At 48.3% G+C, this 21,721-nt stretch overlaps 1 protein-coding gene across 6 annotated transcripts in view; it reads left to right on the forward strand.

Moving 5' to 3' along the window:
* Positions 1-21,721, forward strand: part of LOC116956071 (bactericidal permeability-increasing protein-like) — a 52,536-nt gene that overhangs the window by 11,006 nt on the left and 19,809 nt on the right. For 4 of the 6 annotated variants that reach the window (XR_012930191.1, XR_012930192.1, XM_076053967.1 and 1 more), the window contains exons 2-6: positions 6,486-6,563; positions 13,780-13,879; positions 15,952-16,080; positions 17,898-18,053; positions 21,049-21,112. Coding sequence is in view for 4 of the 6 variants with exons in the window: in XM_076053967.1 (XP_075910082.1) it covers positions 6,486-6,563; positions 13,780-13,879; positions 15,952-16,080; positions 17,898-18,053; positions 21,049-21,112 (527 nt within the window). In the remaining 2 variants the exon portion in view is untranslated. Of the gene's footprint in view, positions 1-6,334; positions 6,351-6,390; positions 6,564-13,779; positions 13,880-15,951; positions 16,081-17,897; positions 18,054-21,048; positions 21,113-21,721 lie in introns of those variants that run through there. The other 2 variants (XM_076053968.1, XM_076053969.1) reach the window with 2 other exon arrangements.

The following is a 21,721-nucleotide window of genomic DNA, read 5'->3' on the forward strand; positions in this document are numbered from 1 at the left end:
CGAAGAGCCGCGAGGCAAGGCGGCGTGCTACACGAGGTATCGCCTGACGTGGCGCCTGCGGGGCCTCGGGATGACCCAAGCCGAGAGGAGCAGACCCTTGGACTGGCCGGGGGGCTGGCTGAGTGACGTGGTGGGGGACTACGTAGGGCAGCACGGCCTGAACCGGTGGGGGGCCCGGTGGAGCCCCAGAGAGGTGCGGGCCGAGGCGGAGCAAGGGGAGGCCTGTGAGGAGGTGCCAGGGGCGAGGAGGGCGCTACATCGGAAAATTTGGAGGAAAATGTCGTCGGCGGCACTCACAAAAGAACAGAGGGACTTGTCCTGGCTGGCGGTCCGGGACAAACTGGAGACGAGGGGCTTCATGTACGCCCGCCAAATGGCACGCACCCCCAAATGCCCGAGGGGCTGCAACGGGGACGAGAGCGCTATACACGTGATAGTGGCATGCCCCTTTGCCCAGGAGGTGTGGAGGCGGAGTGTACCGCTGTTGGCCCGGTTCGCCCCGTCGAAGGTGGCAACGTGGGACATTACGTGGGGGGAGTTGCGGGGAGTGGGAGGGGAGGACAGGGACCGGGCTTCGGGCCATGATAGGCGCAACAAAGGAGGCCTTACGGAAGGCGCGCACGAAGGAGCTGGGAGGGTCCCAGATGTCCCCTTTGGAAGCGTGCCACGTGGCAAGGAGGTTGTTGGAGAGGGTGGTGGAGGTGGATCGGGTGAGGCTGGGGCACGAAGCCGCACGGGAAAAGTGGAAGTGCCCACTGCCCAGGGTGGGTTAGGGCGGCCTGGGACGGGGGGGAGGGGGGGGCTTTTACTGGCGCCCGGGGGCGAGGTCGCGCGTGGCTGGAGGGGAGGTAGCCCCTCCATGCACAGATGTGCCCCAGTGCTGTGTCGGGGGGTGATTCCGTCTCGCGGATGGGTCGGTGGCCGGGTGGGGCCTTCGCGGCGCGCGGGAGGGAGCGCCCCTCGATCTTTGTTTTGTTTTGATTTATTTATCGTAATGACCAGCGAAACGTCGTATTCAAACTGTAAATGTTGTGGATTTACTCTTCAACACACCGGTGGGTTAAAGTATTGAACTATTTGTCAATTTGTCAACGTGACACGTGTTTTACTGTTTGGCCGTGTCGGGTGGTGGAGGGTTACGACACATTTATAAATAACGCGATCTAACCCAAAAACCTTTATTATGAATATTATGAAAGATGAATTATATTATTGGTTTTACGTTCATGAAATGACGCCACATTATTTACGTCTGCTGCTGTGAGGATGGCCGCCCAAGTTGGCGTCTTGATGCTTGATGCGAGATGCGACCTTGACGAGGCGAGTGTTTTGTGCGTCACGAGCGCCAAGTTTCACTGTATTCTTTGAGCAATCCAACACAGCTCGGCCAAGCCAGTGCTAGTAATGTTACGCAAAATTGTCCTTGGGGTGGCTGCCGGAGATCACCCAAGACGCCTCCTCGACAACACGAGGACGATTCTGGGAAAACCGGGACATGTGGCAACCGTACTGAGAGCCCGTGCACATCATGCCTTGCCGCTATCATGCATGACGCCTGCCTGGGAGGTGTGTGTGTGGTGTGTGGTGTGTGTGTGGTGTGTGTGTGGTGTGTGGTGTGTGTGGTGTGTGGTGTGTGTGTGGTGAGTGTGTGTGGTGTGTGGTGTGTGTGGTGTGTGTGGTGTGTGGTGTGTGTGGTGTGTGTGGTGTGTGTGGTGTGTGTGGTGTGTGTGGTGTGTGGTAGGTGTGTGGTGCGTGTGGTGCGTGTGGTGCGTGTGGTGCGTGTGGTGTGTGTGGTGTGTGGTAGGTGTGTGGTGTGTGTGTGGTGTGTGGTAGGTGTGTGGTGTGGTGTGTGTGTGGTGTGTGTGTGGTGTGTGTGTGTGGTTTGTGTGTTTGGTGGGTGTGTGTGTGGTAGGTGTGTGGTGTGTGTGTGTGTGGTGTGTGTGGTGGGTGTGTGGTGTGTGTGTGTGGTGTGTGTGTGTGTGGTGTGTGTGTGGTGTGTGTGTGGTGTGTGTGTGGTGTGTGTGTGGTGTGTGTGTGGTGTGTGTGTGGTGCGTGTGTGGTGTGTGTGTGGTGGGTGTGCATTCTATATATAGGTGTGTGTGGTGTGTGTGGTCTGTGGTGTGTGGTGTGTGTGTTGGTGTGTGTGTGGTGTATGTGGTGTGTGGTGTGGTGTGTGTGTGGGTGTGTGGTAGGTGTGTGGTGTGTGTGTTGGTGTGTGTGTGGTGGGTGTGCATTCTATATATAGGTGTGTGTGGTGTGTGTGTGGTGTGTGGTGTGTGTGTGGTGTGTGTGGTGTGTGTTTGGTGGGTGTGTGTGTGTGGTAGGTGTGTGTGTGTGTGGTGTGTGTGGTGTGTGTGGTGTGTGTGTGGTGTGTGTGTGGTGTGTGTGTGGTGTGTGGTGTGTGTGGTGTGTGGTGTGTGTGGTGTGTGTGTGTGGTGTGTGTGGTGTGTGGTAGGTGTGTGGTGCGTGTGGTGTGTGTGTGTGGTGTGTGTGGTGTGTGTGGTGTGTGTGTGTGGTAGGTGTGTGGTGTGTGTGTGGTGTGTGGTAGGTGTGTGGTGTGGTGTGTGTGGTGTGTGTGTGGTGTGTGTGTGTGGTTTGTGTGTGGTGTGTGTTTGGTGTGTGTGTGTGTGGTAGGTGTGTGGTGTGTGTGTGTGTGGTGTGTGTGGTGTGTGTGTGTGGTGTGTGTGTGTTGGTGTGTGGTATGTGTGGTGTGTGTGTTGGTGTGTGTGTGTGGTGTGTGGTGTGTGTGTGGTGTGTGTGTGGTGTGTGTGTGGTGTGTGTTTGATGGATGTGTGTGGTGTGTGTGTGGTAGGTGTGTGGTGTGTGTGTGGTGTGTGTGTGGTGTGTGTGTGGTGTGTGTGTGGTGTGTGTGTGGTGTGTGTGTGTGTGTGGTGTGTGGTGTGTGTGTGGTGTGTGTGGTGTGTGTGGTGTGTGGTGTATGTGTTGGTGTGTGTGTGGTGTGTGTGGTGTGTGTGGTGGGTGTGCATTCTATATATAGGTGTGTGTGGTGTGTGTGTGGTGTGTGTGGTGTGTGTTTGGTGGGTGTGTGGTGTGTGTGGTGTGTGTGTGCATTATATATATGTGTGTGTGTGGTGTGTGTGTGTGCATTATATATAGATGTGTGTGTGTGGTGTGTGTGTGTGCATGCTATATATCGGTGTATGTGCGTGTATGTGTGGTGTGTGTAGTATATATAGGTGTGTGTGTGGTTGTGTGTAGTGTGTGTGTGTGCATTCTATATATCGGTGTGTGTGCGTGTGTGTGTGGTGTGTGTGGTGTGTGTGGTGTGGTGTGTGTGTGCATTCTATATATCGGTGTGTGTGCGTGTGTGTGTGGTGTGTGTGTGTGGTGGTATGTGTTTCTTTGTGGGGAGCGGTAGTGCAGTGGTTAGCGCTACGCTGTGCTACGAACCCGGCGACCCGGGTTCGATTCCCGTTCACAGCCACCAACAACACCGGGTAACTATTATCTGAACCGTGTCCTGGGCCTCCCCCTAGGTCGACTCAGCCTCAAATGAGTACCTGAGTAGTAAACATCGCCACGAGGGAGACAAAGGCGGCCGGACGTGGTGCTGGCCACCCACCCCCTCGTGTGCTGTTCCAACCTTCATAGGTGCTGCTCGCAAACAGCACTTGCCAAACAGTCTGTTACAGGCTACACGGGGGATCTTTGTCTATATATGCGCGTGTGTGTGTGTATGTGTGTCTATGTGGGAGGTAGGTGTGTGTGTGTCTATGTGGGAGGTAGGTGTGTGTGTGTCTATGTGAGAGGTAGGTGTGTGTGTGTCTATGTGGGAGGTAGGTGTGTGTGTATGTGTGTCTATTTGGGAGGTAGGTGTGTGTGTCTATGTGGGAAGTAGGTGTGTGTGTGTGTCTATGTGGGAGGTAGGTGTGTGTGTGTGTCTATGTGGGAGGTAGGTGTGTGTGTGTGTCTATGTGGGAGGTAGGTGTGTGTGTCTATGTGGGAAGTAGGTGTGTGTGTGTCTATGTGGGAAGTAGGTTTGTGTGTCTATGTGGGAGGTAGGTGTGTGTGTGTCTATGTGGGAGGTAGGTGTGTGTGTGTGTCTATGTGGGAAGTAGGTGTGTGTGTGTCTATGTGGGAGGTAGGTGTGTGTGTGTGTCTATGTGGGAAGTAGGTGTGTGTGTGTGTATGTGTCCGTCTGCTACAGCAGAAGTGTAGGGAATTCCAACAAGACCTACATCTCTGCTTTATTGACCTGGTCAAGGCCTATGATACCATCAGTAGGCCTGGGCTCTGGGTTGTTCTTCGTGCTTTTGGAGTACCTGACCCTCTGCTCACGATCATTAAGGACCTTCATGATGGTGAGCGGGCCCGGGTAAAACTACGTGGCCGGGAGTCAGAGCCATTCCCTGTACACTTTGGGGTGCGACAGGGATGTCCTCTGGCTCCCACACTATTTAACATCTATTTTGACCACGTACTTCGTGAAGCCTTCAATAGCTGTACCGGGGGAATCTCCATATGGTACAGATATAATGGGATGGCTCCCTATTGCTCAACCACGTTATGCATGCTGATGATTTGGTAATAGCTGCTCATTCAGAGGAGGAGTTGGAGGCGCTGCTGCTGAGACTGGAGCGTGCCACTAAGAGGTGGGGCCTTACCATCAGCCCCACCAAAACTAAGCACCTGCCTGGGTATTTTGTACCATCGGACACTCTACCCCCACAACTCCCAATCGGTGATGGGGCAGTTGTGGAAAGAGTGGAGAGTTTCCCATACCTGGGCAGTGTGCTTATGACCGGCTCCAGTTTAACAGCAGAGGTCTCACTCCGGTTCAGTCGAGCGGAAATATATTTTCATCGGTTGCGTAACGCTGTGTGGAAGCTACCTGGTCTGTCGCTCCGCACTCAGCTTCAGGTCTTCTCGGCCACGGTCATTCCCTCCCTTCTCTACGCTTGCGAAACGTGGACCCCCCTAATGGAACATCTTCGCCGGTTAGAAACATTTAGGCTGGCCTGCCTACGATCCATCCTGGGTTTAACCAGACTGGATTGTGTGAGGAGCTCACAAATCCTTGAAAGATCTGGACAAGGTCCCATCGGTAAGCTCCTCCGGCGGGCAAGGCTGCGAGGGCTGGGTCATGTAGCCCGCATGCCCAGCCACCGCATGCCGAAACAGCTTTTGTTCGGCCGGATCGAGGGGGCTAAACGGGCGCGGCACGGGCTAGAGAAGAGATGGAGTGATGTGGTACAGGAGGACGTGGAGCTGAGTGGACTTGCCGATGACTGGTACCAGCGGTGTCAAGATCGGCCTCTGTGGAGGAGGATCGTGAAGGACGCTACTGGGCAGTTGGAGGCAGTCGCCCTCCAACAACAACGGAGGGCGGAGGAGCGACGCTCACAACAACGAGCGGAGCGCCGGGTGGCTAAAGCACAGCAGGTTGGCACAGTAGGGGGCACAGGTGGTGCATCAGCCAGTCATCTCAGCCAGTCGACCCGTGGCACCTGGGTCTGCCCCGTGACCTCCTGCCAGCGGGCGTTCGACACTTCACGTGGCCTCAGGGTGCACATTGCCTGGCACAAGCGTCGTGGTGACGTCACCGCCACTTAGTGGCGAATGGCGGTTGTTGTTGGTAGGTGTGTGTGTCTATGTGAGAGGTAGGTGTGTGTGTGTGTGTATGTGGGAGGTAGGTGTGTGTGTGTGTGTGTATGTGGGAGGTAGGTGTGCGTGTGTGTGTCTATGTGGGAGGTAGGTGTGTGTGTCTATGTGGGAGGTAGGTGTGTGTGTGTCTATGTGGGAGGTAGGTGTGTGTGTCTATGTGGGAGGTAGGTGTGTGTGTCTGTGTGGGAGGTAGGTGTGTCCATGTTGGAGGTAGGTGTGTGTGTATGTCTATGTGGGAGGTAGGTGTGTGTGTGTCTATGTGGGAGGTAGGTGTGTGTGTGTCTATGTGGGAGGTAGGTGTGTGTGTGTCTATGTGGGAGGTAGGTGTGTCTATGTGGGAGGTAGGTGTGTGTGTATGTCTATGTGGGAGGTAGGTGTGTGTGTGTGTGTGTCTGTGTGGGAGGTAGGTGTGTGTGTGTGTCTACGTGGTAGGTAGGTGTGTGTGTCTATGTGGGAGGTAGGTGTGTCTATGTTGGAGGTAGGTGTGTGTATGTCTATGTGGGAGGTAGGTGTGTGTGTGTGTGTCTGTGTGGGAGGTAGGTGTGTGTGTGTGTGGGGGGGATTTTGCAGCTGCCGCTTACACCCCCGGGAATTCCCCGGCACCCCCCGCCCCAGCCCGCCGGGAAGTTTATTTCGAGACATCTCAACACTTCCGCGTTACGCAAAGAGGCGTGGCAGCACAGTAGTAGAGCCAGGAAGGCCTCGGTAGCGCACAGGTAGACCAGGTGTCACACAGGTAGACCAGGTGTTACACAGGTAGGGCAGGTGTCACACAGGTAGACCAGGTATCACCACCACCTCCGTCACCATGCGTCTGCGCCTGGTGTCTCTGCTGCTGCTGCTGTGTCTCTACCTGGCAGTGCCGAGCAGAGGTCAGGCCGGCAGCCCCAACACCGCTGGGTTCATGGTGAGACTCACCGTGCCCGGACTTGACTACGGTAAGTCAGACTCCTGGCCAGGGTTGGGGATGCATGCCACTGTACACGTTGGCGACATCCCCCTTACCTGCCACGTGCACCACGTGTTGGAGAGCTGGCATCAGTGACGTAACGAACGTGGGGGGCAGGGGGGGGCAGGGGGTGCCCCCCCATCTCACCACTGGTGGCCAACGGCACGAGTCGGAGGCCCCCTTGACGACCGCTGCGATGGGATTTGTTTATTTTGAAGAAAACACAAATGTTGTGAAGAGGATATTATTTTGATTTAAAGCTTTCGTGACTGCAGGGATTCATATTCTTGGTTCTTTCGGTAAAGTCACGTAAAAGGGAAACAATAACCGCCACTTTTTTCAAATTTCCTTGCTGTGGTTTTCACACCTGATGATGATTGTGTTGCAGTCGAAACGTCGTGATAATTTTATTGTTTTATATTTTTATTATTTTATTGTTTCCCTTCTACGTGACTTTACCGAAAGAACCAAGAATATGAGGAAATTATTGATAAACATGCATTTGCTACTGTGTATGTGTGAGGGTAACTCTTGCGTAGCTCGAGATGTATTTTTGGAAGTGTCAATGTAACGTTACTTGCTTTGAATGACAGTAACTTGACTAAAATAACATTGGACTATAGAACTCCGTTAAAGGGATATTTATTTCATGAGATACGCGTCAATTACATAGCAAAGAGATACAACGACAGCGGAGCTGCGGTGGCTGCGTTCAGCGAAGACGGAGCGGGGCCCCTACAGCGTTAGATGTTCGAGACCGTGAGCGTCACGACGATGGGGTTAGGGCAAGAGGAGCCGCGATCTACAACAGCCTCGAGGTGCGACCGTGCCAAGAGACAAATCAAATACCGGGGCCTCACCTGAGGGATTGATGAACCTGCTGAGCTGATAATGTAGTTACTACACCACTGATAATGTAGTTACTACACCACTGATAATGTAGTTGCTACACCACTGATAATGTAGTTACTACGCCACTGATAATGTAGTTACTACGCCACTGAATGTAGTTACTACGCCACTGATAATGTAGTTACTACACCACTGATAATGTAGTTACTACGCCACTGATAATGTAGTCACTAGACCACTGATAATGTAGTTACTACACCACTGATAATGTAGTTACCACGCCACTCATAATGTAGTTACTACGCCACTGATAATGTAGTCACTACGCCACTGATAATGTAGTTACTACACCACTGATAATGTAGTTACTACACCACTGATAATGTAGTTACTACGCCACTGATAATGTAGTTACTACGCCACTCATAATGTAGTTACTACGCCACTGATAATGTAGTCACTACACCACTGATAATGTAGTTACTATGTCACTGATAATGTAGTTACTACGCCACTCATAATGTAGTTACTACGCCACTGATAATGTAGTTACTACACCACTGATAATGTAGTTACTACGCCACTGATAATGTAGTTACTACGCCACTGATAATGTAGTTACTACGCCACTGATAATGTAGTAACTACGCCACTGATAATGTAGTTACTACACCACTGATAATGTAGTTACTACGCCACTGATAATGTAGTTACTACGCCACTGATAATGTAGTTACTACGCCACTGATAATGTAGTAACTACGCCACTGATAATGTAGTTGCTACACCACTGATAATGTAGTTACTACGCCACTGATAATGTAGTTACTACACCACTGATAATGTAGTTACTACGCCACTGATAATGTAGTTACTACGCCACTGATAATGTAGTAACTACGCCACTGATAATGTAGTTACTACACCACTGATAATGTAGTTACTACGCCACTGATAATGTAGTTACTACGCCACTGATAATGTAGTTACTACACCACTGATAATGTAGTAACTACGCCACTGATAATGTAGTTGCTACACCACTGATAATGTAGTTACTACGCCACCGATAATGTAGTTACTATGCCACTGATAATGTAGTTACTACACCACTGATAATGTAGTCACTACACCACTGATAATGTAGTCACTACGCCACTCATAATGTAGTTATTACGCCACTGATAATGTAGTCACTACGCAACTGATAATGTAGTTACTACACCACTGATAATGTAGTTACTACACCACTGATAATGTAGTTACTACACCACTGATAATGTAGTTACTACACCACTGATAATGTAGTTACTACGCCACTGATAATGTAGTTACTACGTCACTGATAATGTAGTTACTACACCACTGATAATGTAGTTACTACACCACTGATAATGTAGTTACTACGCCACTAAAAATGTAGTTACTACGCCACTGATAATGTAGTTACTACGCCACTCATAATGTAGTTACTACGCCACTGATAATATAGTCACTACACCACTGATAATGTAGTTACTACACCACTGATAATGTAGTTACTACACCACTGACAATGTAGTTACTACACCACTGATAACCCTATGTAACACAATTTTTGTTTCTGGGTAGTAAGTGTTATTTCCTAATTGCTCATGCCGCAAAAGTACAGAAAATTATTTTTTATTATTGCCCACAAACTTTCCTTTTGTGACCAGGACAGTGATATTTTGCAATTTACCTATTTTCAATGAGAAAACGGGGGAATTTGTGTATTTTCGTTCACATTAAATCAGAAAAAAGCAACATATGAATCAAAAGTAACATGTATTTATACTAAAGTAATACAATAATGATTACAAAAGATTTAGAATTGAGTAGTTTTTCGAGATTTACGATTATCCTGTAAATCACTTTCACGAATCAGCCCCCAAATGTGGTCTACCATCATGTTCTCGTTGTACTGTCCTAGGATAGTGGCGTTCAACGTCCAGTATGTCCTGGTGGAAGCACTCGCCTTGCTCCTCCGAGTACGCTCCCATGTTTTCCTTGAATTTATCAAGATGAGCATCAAGGATATGGACTTTGAGGGACATCCTACAGCCCATTGTGCCGTAGTTCTTCACCAGAGTCTCAACCAGCTCCACGTAGTTTTTGACCTCGTGATTGCCCAGGAAGCCACGAACCACTGCGACAAAGCTGTCCCAAGCCGCTTTCTCCTAACTAGTGAGCTTCTTGGGGAATTCATTGCACTCCAGAATCTTCTTTATCTGTGGTCCGACGAAGACACCGGCTTTGACCTTTGTCTCAGACAGCTTAGGGAAGAAGTCTTGAAGGTACTTGAAGACTGCCGACTCCTTATCTACAGCTCTGACAAATTGTTTCATAAGGCCCAATATGATATGCAATGGTGGCATCAGCACCTTCCGGGGGTCCACCAGTGGCTCCCACTTGACGTTGTTCCTCCCCACGGAGAACTCGGTCCGCTGTGGCCAGTCCCGCCTGTGGTAGTGCGCCTTGGTGTCCCTGCTGTCCCAATGGCACAGATAGCAGGGAAACTTGGTAAAACCGCCTTGGAGACCCATCAGGAATGCCACCATTTTGAAGTCTCCGATGACCTCCCAGCCGTACTCATCATACTTCAAGGCATCCAGCAAGGTCTTGATGCTGTTGTAATCCTCTTTGAGGTGCACCGAGTGAGCCAGGGGAAGAGACAGGTACTTGTTATCATTATGGAGCAGTACGGCTTTGAGGTTCCTGGATGAGCTACCAATGAAGAGGTGCCACTGATTCTGGTTACAGGCGATTCCGATTGCCTCAAACAGACTGGTCACATTGTGGCAGAAACAGAGCCCATTTTGACAGATGAAGAAGCTGCAAAAAGGTTGGCGATGCTTCTTCTGATCTGCGACTTGCACACTTTCATCCAACAAGTTCCACTTGTTCCAAAAGCTCGGCATTGGAATTGGTTAGACCAAGATATCTGATCCAGTCGTTGAGGTCTTTTTGGTTTGGGTAGTATGGGTTTCTCTCTTCAGGTCACCTCTGACAATGCCATCTGGATCTACAACGTCTTCCTCGCTCTCTGACTTGCTGCTCTCTTCTAAAGACGGCCGGTCTCTCTCCGGACGAGTGGGTACGGGGAGCTCATGGCAGTGTGGCACTGGAGAGATGGATGAAGGAAGGTCCGGATACGTGATAGCAGGTGCATTCTTTCCAGTCCGACGTTTGGAAGGGTCCACCATGCAGAAGTAGCAGTTCGTTGAGTGTTCAGTGGATTCCCACCAAATTCTTGGGATCGCAAATTTCATGGATCTCTTTTCCCCTCTATCATCCTGGAAAAATACATTTATTTCACCCGTGACTAATGTGTAAGAGATTCTGGCAAAAAAATTTCATATATGATATAGTTTATTCAATGACATTGAAAAATGTGTAATGGCAGGGTGACACCTGCTGGCAGGAAAGGGAATCAAGGGTACGGGCACGGTTAAGTACCAACCAATCAGAGAAAGAGGTGTATTTGGGGCAAAGGTAACAGGTGGGGCGAGCCGAGATCTTCCGGGAACCTTCTGGAAGGTTCCACGAAGGGGCGTGGCCGGAGGCGGGGCCTCGCCACGCCTGGGGAGATATCAGGGGGAGCGGATCCGGGGTTCGTGTGTGGGATCCTGGGTCCTGGCTGCGTCGCTGCTCGCCGCCATCTCTCTCCGTCGTCCGGCCACGCGGAAGGTCTCCTGCGGGGTTTCCATCGCCCTCCTCGGCACGCCGCCAGCCAGCGGCGTGGCCGGGTGAGGGCGGTGGGACCACGCCGAGTGATCGGCTGTGTGTGTGTAGCCGGTCGGTGTTAATGCCTAGTGTTGTACTCAGTGTGAGGAAGAATAAGTGTTGGCCTGTGTTGTGCCCAGTGTGAGTAATAAAGAAGAAGTACCCTCTACACGACATGTTGAGGAAGTTGCTCATTACAATTGTAAAACATTTGATAATTGTAAACTTTTACAATTTTTTTTTACCAATTTTACAACATAAAATTCCAAACAACAATTGTCCATTTTACCTTCCAGAGTTGTTTTCATTGCTCACAGGTGAAATGAGGTGCCCATGGTTTGTCTTGATCCCTGACAGGCATGCCGAAATATGCCTGGTAGGCCTCACACATTTGAGCAGATGCTTCCACAGAGCACTGTTTCGCTCTTGTCTTGATAAATTGGCCACAGACATCGCAAAATGCACCTGCCAGATGCGTGCAGCATCTTGATGCCATCTCAGAAAAATTCAGATATGTATCCACTTAGGGAGCTGGAACTAAACTCAACTTGTTGGTATTCTTTGGGTCTTTCGGTAAAGTCACCTAGATAGGTTCAAAGAAAACAACAAAAAATAATAAAAAAAACTACATTTCGACCACAACACAAGCGATTGTCATCACGTCAATCGCTGATAATGTAGTTACTACACCACTGATAATGTAGTTACTACGCCACTGATAATGTAGTTACTACACCACTGATTATGTAGTTACTACACCACTGATAATGTAGTTACTACGCCACTGATAATGTAGTTACTACGCCACTGATAATGTAGTTACTACACCACTGATTATGTAGTTACTACACCACTGATAATGTAGTTACTACACCACTGATAATGTAGTTACTACGCCACTGATAATGTAGTTACTACACCACTGATAATGTAGTTACTACGCCACTGATAATGTAGTTACTACGCCACTGATAATGTAGTTACTACACCACTGATTATGTAGTTACTACACCACTGATAATGTAGTTACTAGACCACTGATAATGTAGTTACTACGCCACTGATAATGTAGTTACTACGCCACTGATAATGTAGTTACTACACCACTGATTATGTAGTTACTACACCCCTGATAATGTAGTTACTACGCCACTGATAATGTAGTTACTACGCCACTGATAATGTAGTTACTACACCACTGATTATGTAGTTACTACGCCACTGATAATGTAGTTACTACACCACTGATTATGTAGTTACTACGCCACTGATAATGTAGTTACTACGCCACTGATAATGTAGTTACTACGCCACTGATAATGTAGTTACTACGCCACTGATAATGTAGTTACTACACCACTGATTATGTAGTTACTATGCCACTGATAATGTAGTTACTACACAACTGATACTGTAGTTACTACGCCACTGATAATGTAGTTACTACACCACTGATTATGTAGTTACTACGCCACTGATAATGTAGTTACTGCACCACTGATTATGTAGTTACTACGCCACTGATTATGTAGTTACTACGCCACTGATAATGTAGTTACTACACCACTGATAATGTAGTTACTACACCACTGATAATGTAGTTGCTACACCACTGATAATGTATTTACTACACCACTGATAATGTAGTTACTACGCCACTGATAATGTAGTTACTACGCCACTGATAATGTAGTTACTACATCACTGATAATGTAGTCACTACACCACTGATAATGTAGTTACTACGCCACTGATAATGTAGTTACTACGCCACTGATAATGTAGTTACTACACCACTGATAATGTAGTTACTACGCCACTGATAATGTAGTTACTACGCCACTGATAATGTAGTTACTACGCCACTGATTATAATGTAGTTACTACACAACTGATAATGTAGTTACTACGCCACTGATAATGTAGTTACTACGCCACTAATAATGTAGTTACTATGTCACTGATAATGCAGTTACTACGCCACTGATAATATAGTTACTACGCCACTGATAATGTAGTTACTACGCCACTTATTATAATGTAGTTACTACACAACTGATAATGTAGTTACTACGCCACTGATAATGTAGTTACTACGCCACTGATTATAATGTAGTTACTACACAACTGATAATATAGTTACTACGCCACTGATTATAATGTATTTACTACACAACTGATAATGTAGTTACTACGCCACTGATTATAATGTAGTTACTACACAACTGATAATGTTGTTACTACGCCACTGATTATAATGTAGTTACTACACAACTGATAGTGCAGTTACTACGCCACTGATAATGTAGTAACTACGCCACTGATTATAATGTAGTTACTACGCAACTGATAATGTAGTAACTACGCCACTGATTATAATGTAGTTACTACGACACTGATAATGTAGTCACTACACCACTGATAATGTAGTTGCTACACCACTGATAATGTAGTTACTACACCACTGATAATGTAGTTACTACACCACTGATAATGTAGTTACTACACCACTGATAATGTAGTTACTACGCCACTGATTATAATGTAGTTACTACACCACTGACTGCTACCATGTGTACCATGGTGGGATCTGTCTCTGTCTCTCACAGGTCGGAGCGTGGCTGTTGGGATCCTGCTTCAGAAACTCCATGGGATCTCGATCCCAGACCAGAGCGGCTCTTCTGGCAAGATCCACTACACGCTGTCAGGGTGAGTGTGGGTTTGTGTTGCCCCAAATTATCATCACAAACCCACACCGGGGGGGGGGGGCGAGGGGATTATTAACACCAGGACCAGGATGGTGCCCCCCACTCATTAAGAACCACTTTGGTTGAGCTATCGTTTGTGATCGCTTCTGAAAAAGAGCTACATAGCTCAGTGCGCCTTACCTGGTAAAATATATAGTGCATAGTCCATAGTTCATATTCTTAGCTCTTTCGGTAAAGTCATGTTGAAGGGAAACAATAAAATAATAAAATATATATAAACAATTTAAATCAAAATTTAGTCCATAGTTCCTTCATATTTTAAGCTAAAGAACTGCTCACCCTATTCCCCCGACCCCTTTCTGAAAAGCTGCCTCCCCCCCCCCATAAAAAGGTTTCCGTACAATGTGTCGTCCTGTTACCTGTAAAGGATTCTCCAGTAGGGGGGGCCGGTGGCTCAGAGGTCAGAGGTCCGAGCTGTCAATGCTGACAGGCAGCATCATCATCACCAACATCACGACCCATGGGCAGATAGCCCGTAGTAGGTGTCCACTGCAACATTTCGTGATTTGTTTCCACCTTTCCTCTCTGTCTTGGAGAGCCAAAGTGCTCAAGTAGTAGCCACATCTTTCTGGCACCAATCTCTTGTGATGATGTCGTTGTCAAGGCCCATTCTCTTTCCGGTTCCTTCCATTTTTCCTGAACAACAGCGACAACGACGACGGCGACTTTTAATTGTGTGCAATGCGGACAGGCGTGGTTCTACCGGGTCCTCGCGTGGAGCGAGATGATGGTCTCATCCAGGTGCCAATAAGGCCTCGAGCACGGGCTGAGCGGTGTTCATCTTAAATGTGACGATGGTTGTCCTCTGAAATTGGATGATACATCCTGATACATTCCAGCTCTGAGAATTTTTGTTTTTTTATTGTTTGGACCTTGTAGCAGCCTTTTCACACCTCCAGTTAGCACGGTGGGTTCCGTACGGGGCGAAAGAAGTTCAACGTACTGTACGTAGATACAAAATAAAGGTTTTTGGGGTTAGATCGTGACGGTATAAATGTGGTGTCGTTAACCCGCCACCACCCGACACAGCCGACCAGTAAGGTTTGTCACATAAACAAAACTCGCCAAGTAGTTACTACTTTCGCCCACCGGTGAGTTGGAGAGTAAAGCCACAACATTCACCACTTGAGTACCGGGACGTTTCGCTGGTAGTTACATTGTCCAGCATCAAGCGGGCGATTTGCCAGAATAGTGAAGAGGGCCACCTGGTTCCGGTCTTAAATAGAGCAAGATGACATTATGACTGCGAGCCAATCAGGTGCGGAGAGCAGAGGGGGTTTATTGTAATTCTATAACTATAGATATTCTTAGCTCTTTCGGTAAAGTCACGTTGAAGGGAAACAATAAAATAATAAAATATATATAAAACAATAAAAATTCTCACGACGTTTCGACCATAACACAAACAGTGTTAACACTGTTATTGTTTTATATATATATTATTATTTTATTGTTTCCCTTCAACGTGACTTTACCGAAAGAGCTAAGAATATGAATTACTGCAGTCACGAAAGCTTTAAATCAAAATTTAATCACTGTTAATTAGCATGTGATGCCTTTACAAGGTATGCAATTGTACGGTGTATTACTTGATGATATGCTTCCAGGCTGCACGAAGCCTGTAGCTGTCAGAGCGGTTAAAGTTATTTTGTATTTGTCTCAATTTCAACAGATTCTCGAATTAGTCTCGGCCAGTAGTAATGTGTTCTACGCAACACTTTAGCGTTTTCAAATCATTTGCATGTCCTTGTTGCCAAGCATCTTCTGCAACTGCCGGCAGTTGTGTTTTTGAGTATTTAATGAATTATTTTGTGTTCTCTTAGTCTAATGCTAATGTTTCGTCCCGTCTGTCCAGCATAGCATTTACCACAAGAGCAATTAAAATGACATACAAATGAATAACCTCGTACCGTTTGTGCCCTGCCGGCGTTTGCGAACCACACTTGCTCCAACAGCCAGCTGGAGGCTGCACAGGGGACCTTTATCTTTCGTTTGTGTTCCGTGTGTGGTCAGGATGCACATCACCGACTTCACGATGCCCAGCACGGCGCTGGGGTTCGTTCCGGGCTCGGGGCTCAAGTTCAGCTTCAGCGGAGCGTCGGTGTCGCTGTCCGGGGAATGGCATTACAAGGCGCTGTTCGTGTGAGTCAAGCTCAGAGACGCACACTCACCGAGAGGGCCGTGGCTGTCCGTGGTCCTGATCCCATAGTGTTTAACCTGTACCTAAGAGGACCAGCGCTGTCCGTGGTTCTGATCCGGTAGTGTTTAACCTGTACCTAAGAGGACCAGTGCTGTCCGTGGTCCTGATCCCAAAGTGTTTAACCTGTACCTAAGAGGACCAGTGCTGTCCGTGGTCCTGATCCCAAAGTGTTTAACCTGTACCTAAGAAGACCAGTGCTGTCCGTGGTCCTGATCCCATAGTGTTTAACCTGTACCTAAGAGGACCAGTGCTGTCCGTGGTCCTGATCCCATAGTGTTTAACCTGTACCTAAGAGGATCAGCGCTGTCCATGGTTCTGATCCCATAGTGTTTAACCTGTACCTAAGAGGACCAGTGCTGTCCGTGGTCCTGATCCCAAAGTGTTTAACCTGTACCTAAGAGGACCAGTGCTGTCCGTGGTTCTGACCCCATAGTGTTTAACCTGTACCTAAGAGGACCAGCGCTGTCCGTGGTTCTGATCCCATAGTGTTTAACCTGTACCTAAGAGGACCAGTGCTGTCCGTCGTTCTGATCCCAAAGTGTTTAACCTGTACCTAAGAGGACCAGTGCTGTCCGTGGTTCTGATCCCATAGTGTTTAACCTGTACCTAAGAGGACCAGTGCTGTCCGTGGTTCTGATCCCATAGTGTTTAACCTGTACCTAAGAGGACCAGTGCTGTCCGTCGTTCTGATCCCAAAGTGTTTAACCTGTACCTAAGAGGACCAGTGCTGTCCGTGGTTCTGATCCCATAGTGTTTAACCTGTACCTAAGAGGACCAGTGCTGTCCGTCGTTCTGATCCCAAAGTGTTTAACCTGTACCTAAGAGGACCAGCGCTGTCCGTGGTTCTGATCCCGTAGTGTTCAACCTGTACCTAAGAGGATCAGCGCTGTCCATGGTTCTGATCCCAAAGTGTTTAACCTGTACCTAAGAGGACCAGTGCTGTCCGTGGTTCTGATCCCAAAGTGTTTAACCTGTACCTAAGAGGATCAGCGCTGTCCGTGGTTCTGATCCCAAAGTGTTTAACCTGTACCTAAGAGAACCAGTGCTGTCCGTGGTTCTGATCCCATAGTGTTTAACCTGTACCTAAGAGGACCAGTGCTGTCCGTGGTCCTGATCCCATAGTGTTTAACCTGTACCTAAGAGGACCAGTGCTGTCCGTGGTTCTGATCCCGTAGTGTTCAACCTGTACCTAAGAGGACCAGCGCTGTCCGTGGTCCTGATCCCAAAGTGTTTAACCTGTACCAAAGAGGACCAGTGCTGTCCGTCGTTCTGATCCCGTAGTGTTTAACCTGTACCTAAGAGGACCAGCGCTGTCCGTGGTTCTGATCCCGTAGTGTTCAACCTGTACCTAAGAGGATCAGTGCTGTCCGTGGTTCTGATCCCGTAGTGTTCAACCTGTACCTAAGACGACAGTGGTGTAGTTCTGATCTTTTTTTTTTATTGGGTGCAATTGTGAAACAACAGCCGTATCAGACATGAGTACATCTAATCGGCACAATCATTGATTCACTGCAACTCAAAGACTCACTCCTACAAGGCGTGTGGTGAAGTTAGGAGATGTTCCATGTGCTCGGCGTTCGAAGGCCTGAAGAGCAGAATCAGTGTTCAGGGAGGCAGTTCCATATCCGGACAGCAGTGAAGGCAGCTTCTGTTCAGGGAGCGATGTTCTTGCAACTGGGGAGGCAAGGGCGCAGTTTGGCAGGGTTGTGCGTCTATCATATGGGGGTCAACTCACTGCGTTTGCGTCGGATGAGCGCAGGAAGGACAGCGGCACATTTGACATGCGCATGAGCGGGCTGTCGCTGTCCACCGTGCTGGTGCTGTCGCGCGATGTCACGGGGAGGCCGTCGGTCAGCGCCGGTGGCTGCAGCAGCGGGGTTGGCGACGTCGACATCAAGTTCCACGGCGGGGCCAGGTGACTGCAGTGGCATCAAAGCTGCGTATTGAATCAACGTCACGCATTTAGATTGTTTACAGCGTTTAGATATTTATTTTTGCAGTGACAAATTTGCACGTGATAAGCCACTTCGCTGAGCTCTCATTTGTGGCCAGGTCGCTTCTGAAAAAACACATTCCTGCGGAGGGTAGCTTTATAGCGCATTGGATTCCTTCCGTAAAAAATCTGATTCTGAAAAATATATATTCTGAATTACAATAGCAGAAGCAGCACAAACAACAGGTATGGGGCATGATTTACTCATATAACTCAGCTCAAAGTGTTACTGGTACGATTCTCCTTTTCTCCCGCGCGGTTATTCCACTCCGCTGTCCTTGCCAACCTTCTCCACGCTGCCCTGTCCAGCGCCAACTCTCTGTCCGGCTCCTCGGGCCACCGTGTCCGATCGCGCCACATCGCCCCACCCCCACCACTTTTGATGCCTTCCCCTTGATCCATTTCCTTCCATTGCATCACTTGCACAGCTTCTGACCCACACACACTTTTCCTCCTGTCTCTCAACATGACGAAACGACAGCACAGCCTTTTCTCTCTCTCATCTTCTCTGCGATTTCTACCACCTCGAGTCTTACTCTCACTTCTTCATTTCTCACGCCCCTGTCCTTCCTCGTTAAACCCAACATCCACCGCAACATCATCTCTGTGACTACCATAGCTTGGTCCTCCCACTTTCTTGTGCACCAGCACTCGGCCCCATACAACAGCACCCTTCAACCATACTGGGACCCTCTTCTAACACACCACACCGGTCATCTCTCGCCATTTCAGCCATCCAACCCTTGTTCTTATTCTCAACTCTCCTTCTGGTGATCCATCAGCACCACATCGTTGCACCCAGGTGCTTAAACTCGTTCCCCTTCATTAACTGGTCACTTCCAATTTACAATACTCCTTCTGCGTTATTTACTTTGAAATTAGCCACCATGTACTCTGTCTTTGTCCAACTGATCCTCAACCCATTCCCTTCGATCTTTTGCACCCAGATCTTCAAATCATCTTCCACTACCCCTCTGCTTTCACCGCATAGCACAATGTCGTCTGCGAGCAGGAAGGGGCTCCGGGTGGAAGCTTGCTTCACGGCTGCTTTGTGCGTGCATTATCCCTCCTTCATACATACCCTGGATGAGCGGGACATATACCTCAGGAATACTTCTTCTTCTTCTTCTTCCTCTTCTTCTTCATCTTCCTCTTCCTCTTCTTCCTCTTCCTCTTCTTCTTCTTCTTCTTCCTCCTCCTCCTCCTCCTCTTCTTCTTCTCATACACCACCAGATGAGTTCTCTCGGCACCCTGTCGTATGCTTTCTCGAGATCAATAAACACCATGTGCAGGTCCCGTTTCTTCTCTCTGCACTTCTCCATCAATACTCTCAGTGCAAAGATTGTATTCATTTGCAATAAGCGAGCGCCATCTCTTGAATAATTGAGGAGTTACACTTTAATAATAAATATTGAAGCTTTCGTGACTGCATAACATTACTCATTGTTTTTTTCGGTAAAGTCACGTATGTAGAAATACAATAAAATTATATTTTAAAAAACAATCACGACTTTTCGATCACAACGCAAGCGATCTTCATCAGGTGTCAAGAACAAATCACGGAGGTAAATACAACAAAAAGATGAGAGACGAGAATTCAACAAACCTGAAAAAACATTATGTGAAGCACATCCAGTCAGGCCAACAACACAGACACTTCCTGGCGGACCACGAATTTCAGAAGAGTGTTAAATTTCGTGTTCAACCTTTGGATTGCACATACCAGCAGAGATATCTATGCTGGTATATGCTGGTATGTGCAATCCAAAGGTTGAATACGAAATTTAACACTCTTCTGAAATTCGTGGTCCACCAGGAAGTGTCTGTGTTGTTGGCCTGACTGGATGTGCTTCACATAATGTTTTTTTCAGGTTTGTTGAATTCTCGTCTCTCATCTTCTTGTTGTATTTACCTCCGTGATTTGTTCTTGACACCTGATGAAGATCGCTTGCGTTGTGATCGAAACGTCGTGATTGTTTTTTTGTTTTAATATAATTTTATTGTATTTCTACATACGTGACTTTACCGAAAAAACCAATGAGTGAGTAGGGTTACACTTTATATACTGTCAGACAGTCCATGGCTTATCAGTAGTGGGGTTCTATCTGGGGGAAAGGTTAATGGGCGGATCTAGAACGGAAGCCTCTGGAACGTTCTCGAAGGTTCCTAGAGGGGTGTGGCGAGAGGCGGGGCTTAGCCTCAGAAAGGGGAATATAAGCGGGGAGTAGCGGACGGTTCAGGGTCGGTGGTTGAAGACCGAAGAGGAGCTCCCCGTCGCTGCTGCCCCGCCAACTCCACCAGCCACGTGGCGGTTCGACCTCCAGCCGCTCGGCCGCTCCCCAGCGCGCCGCCAGCCAGCGGTGCGGTGGAGATCAGCGGGGTGAGCGCCACGTAGCCCGGGGCAGCGCAGTCATGCCAAGAACGAAACGACGGCATCCGCGTGAGGAGTCGTGGCTGTGAAGAACCTTTAATGAATAAATAAAGTTGTGCCGTGTCGGAGCCACTTATTACACATTGTTGACCTTCCCTGTCTGAATACAAACTCTCACCAATATCCACCAGCTTCCTCAGTCTCCTTGCTACGATAGATGTTTATGTTTGCACGTTTTCTCTTGGTCCTTCCCCCGGCACCTCCGATAGGCATGGTTTGCTGCGTATGACGCGAAAGAAGTTTGACAAAGGCGCATACTAATCTCGCCTAATTCAAACATATCCTCCCTCTCGTACCCGATTAGTGTGGCTGAGATTCTTGCAGCGATTGATTGACATCATCTGCGGGCCTTTTAAAAGTGTCGGGGCCTCATTGTGGCCACGGGCCATATAAGGTCAAGCCGGGAGTGACGTGCAGCCTATGATGGGCCTAGGTTTCCAAACACCATGGTTTAAACAATTGTTGTTGTGTGTGTGTGTGTTACAGCTGGCTGTACAACCTCTTCAAACACCTCATCGAGAATAACATACGAGACCACCTGAAGGGTCAGGTATGTATGTGTGTTGAACTTCTTTTACACCGTACGTAGCCAACCGTGCTAATTGGAGGGGTGGGGAAGGACAACAAACTAAACACAATAAGCAGTTCTAAAGAAATGAGTTTTAAATCTGAATTTGAAAGTGCAGAGCTCCAGTGGCTTACTAATATCAGAAGAGCATTTCTAGAGGGCCGCAGAAGAACATTTGAAAGCGACCGATGCGATGACCGCCGTCTCTGCCCGATGGCGAGTTAAGCGTCACTGCGAGGACGACCGGAGGTCGCGTGATAGTTCACGCTCCTTGACAAGATCGACAAGGAATTTAGCTTCATCTGTGGCGAGCGCTCTGTGTGTAATGAGTGCGACCTTATATGAGTGCGACAGGTGTGAACACCGGCGCCCGCGTCTTCGCGTGCGTGTGTGTCTGCGAGCACCTATTAAGGTCGCGATGGGACCAGAGTGGGTGGTATGGCCAGGACCACGAACACGCCAGACCAACTTATTGTCCTTTGTTTAATGTTGCTAAATTCCAGCTTTGAGAATGAAAACATCGGTTTACCTGTCACACGACGAACCTCACTCTCATATGCAGAGCAGGTGGGGGAAGTCCTTTTCTGCGTG

Source organism: Petromyzon marinus, chromosome 63 (genome assembly GCF_048934315.1).
Source record: "Petromyzon marinus isolate PM22_M1 ecotype Great Lakes invasive population chromosome 63, UKy_Petmar_22M1.pri1.0, whole genome shotgun sequence".
Taxonomy (NCBI): domain Eukaryota; kingdom Metazoa; phylum Chordata; class Hyperoartia; order Petromyzontiformes; family Petromyzontidae; genus Petromyzon; species Petromyzon marinus.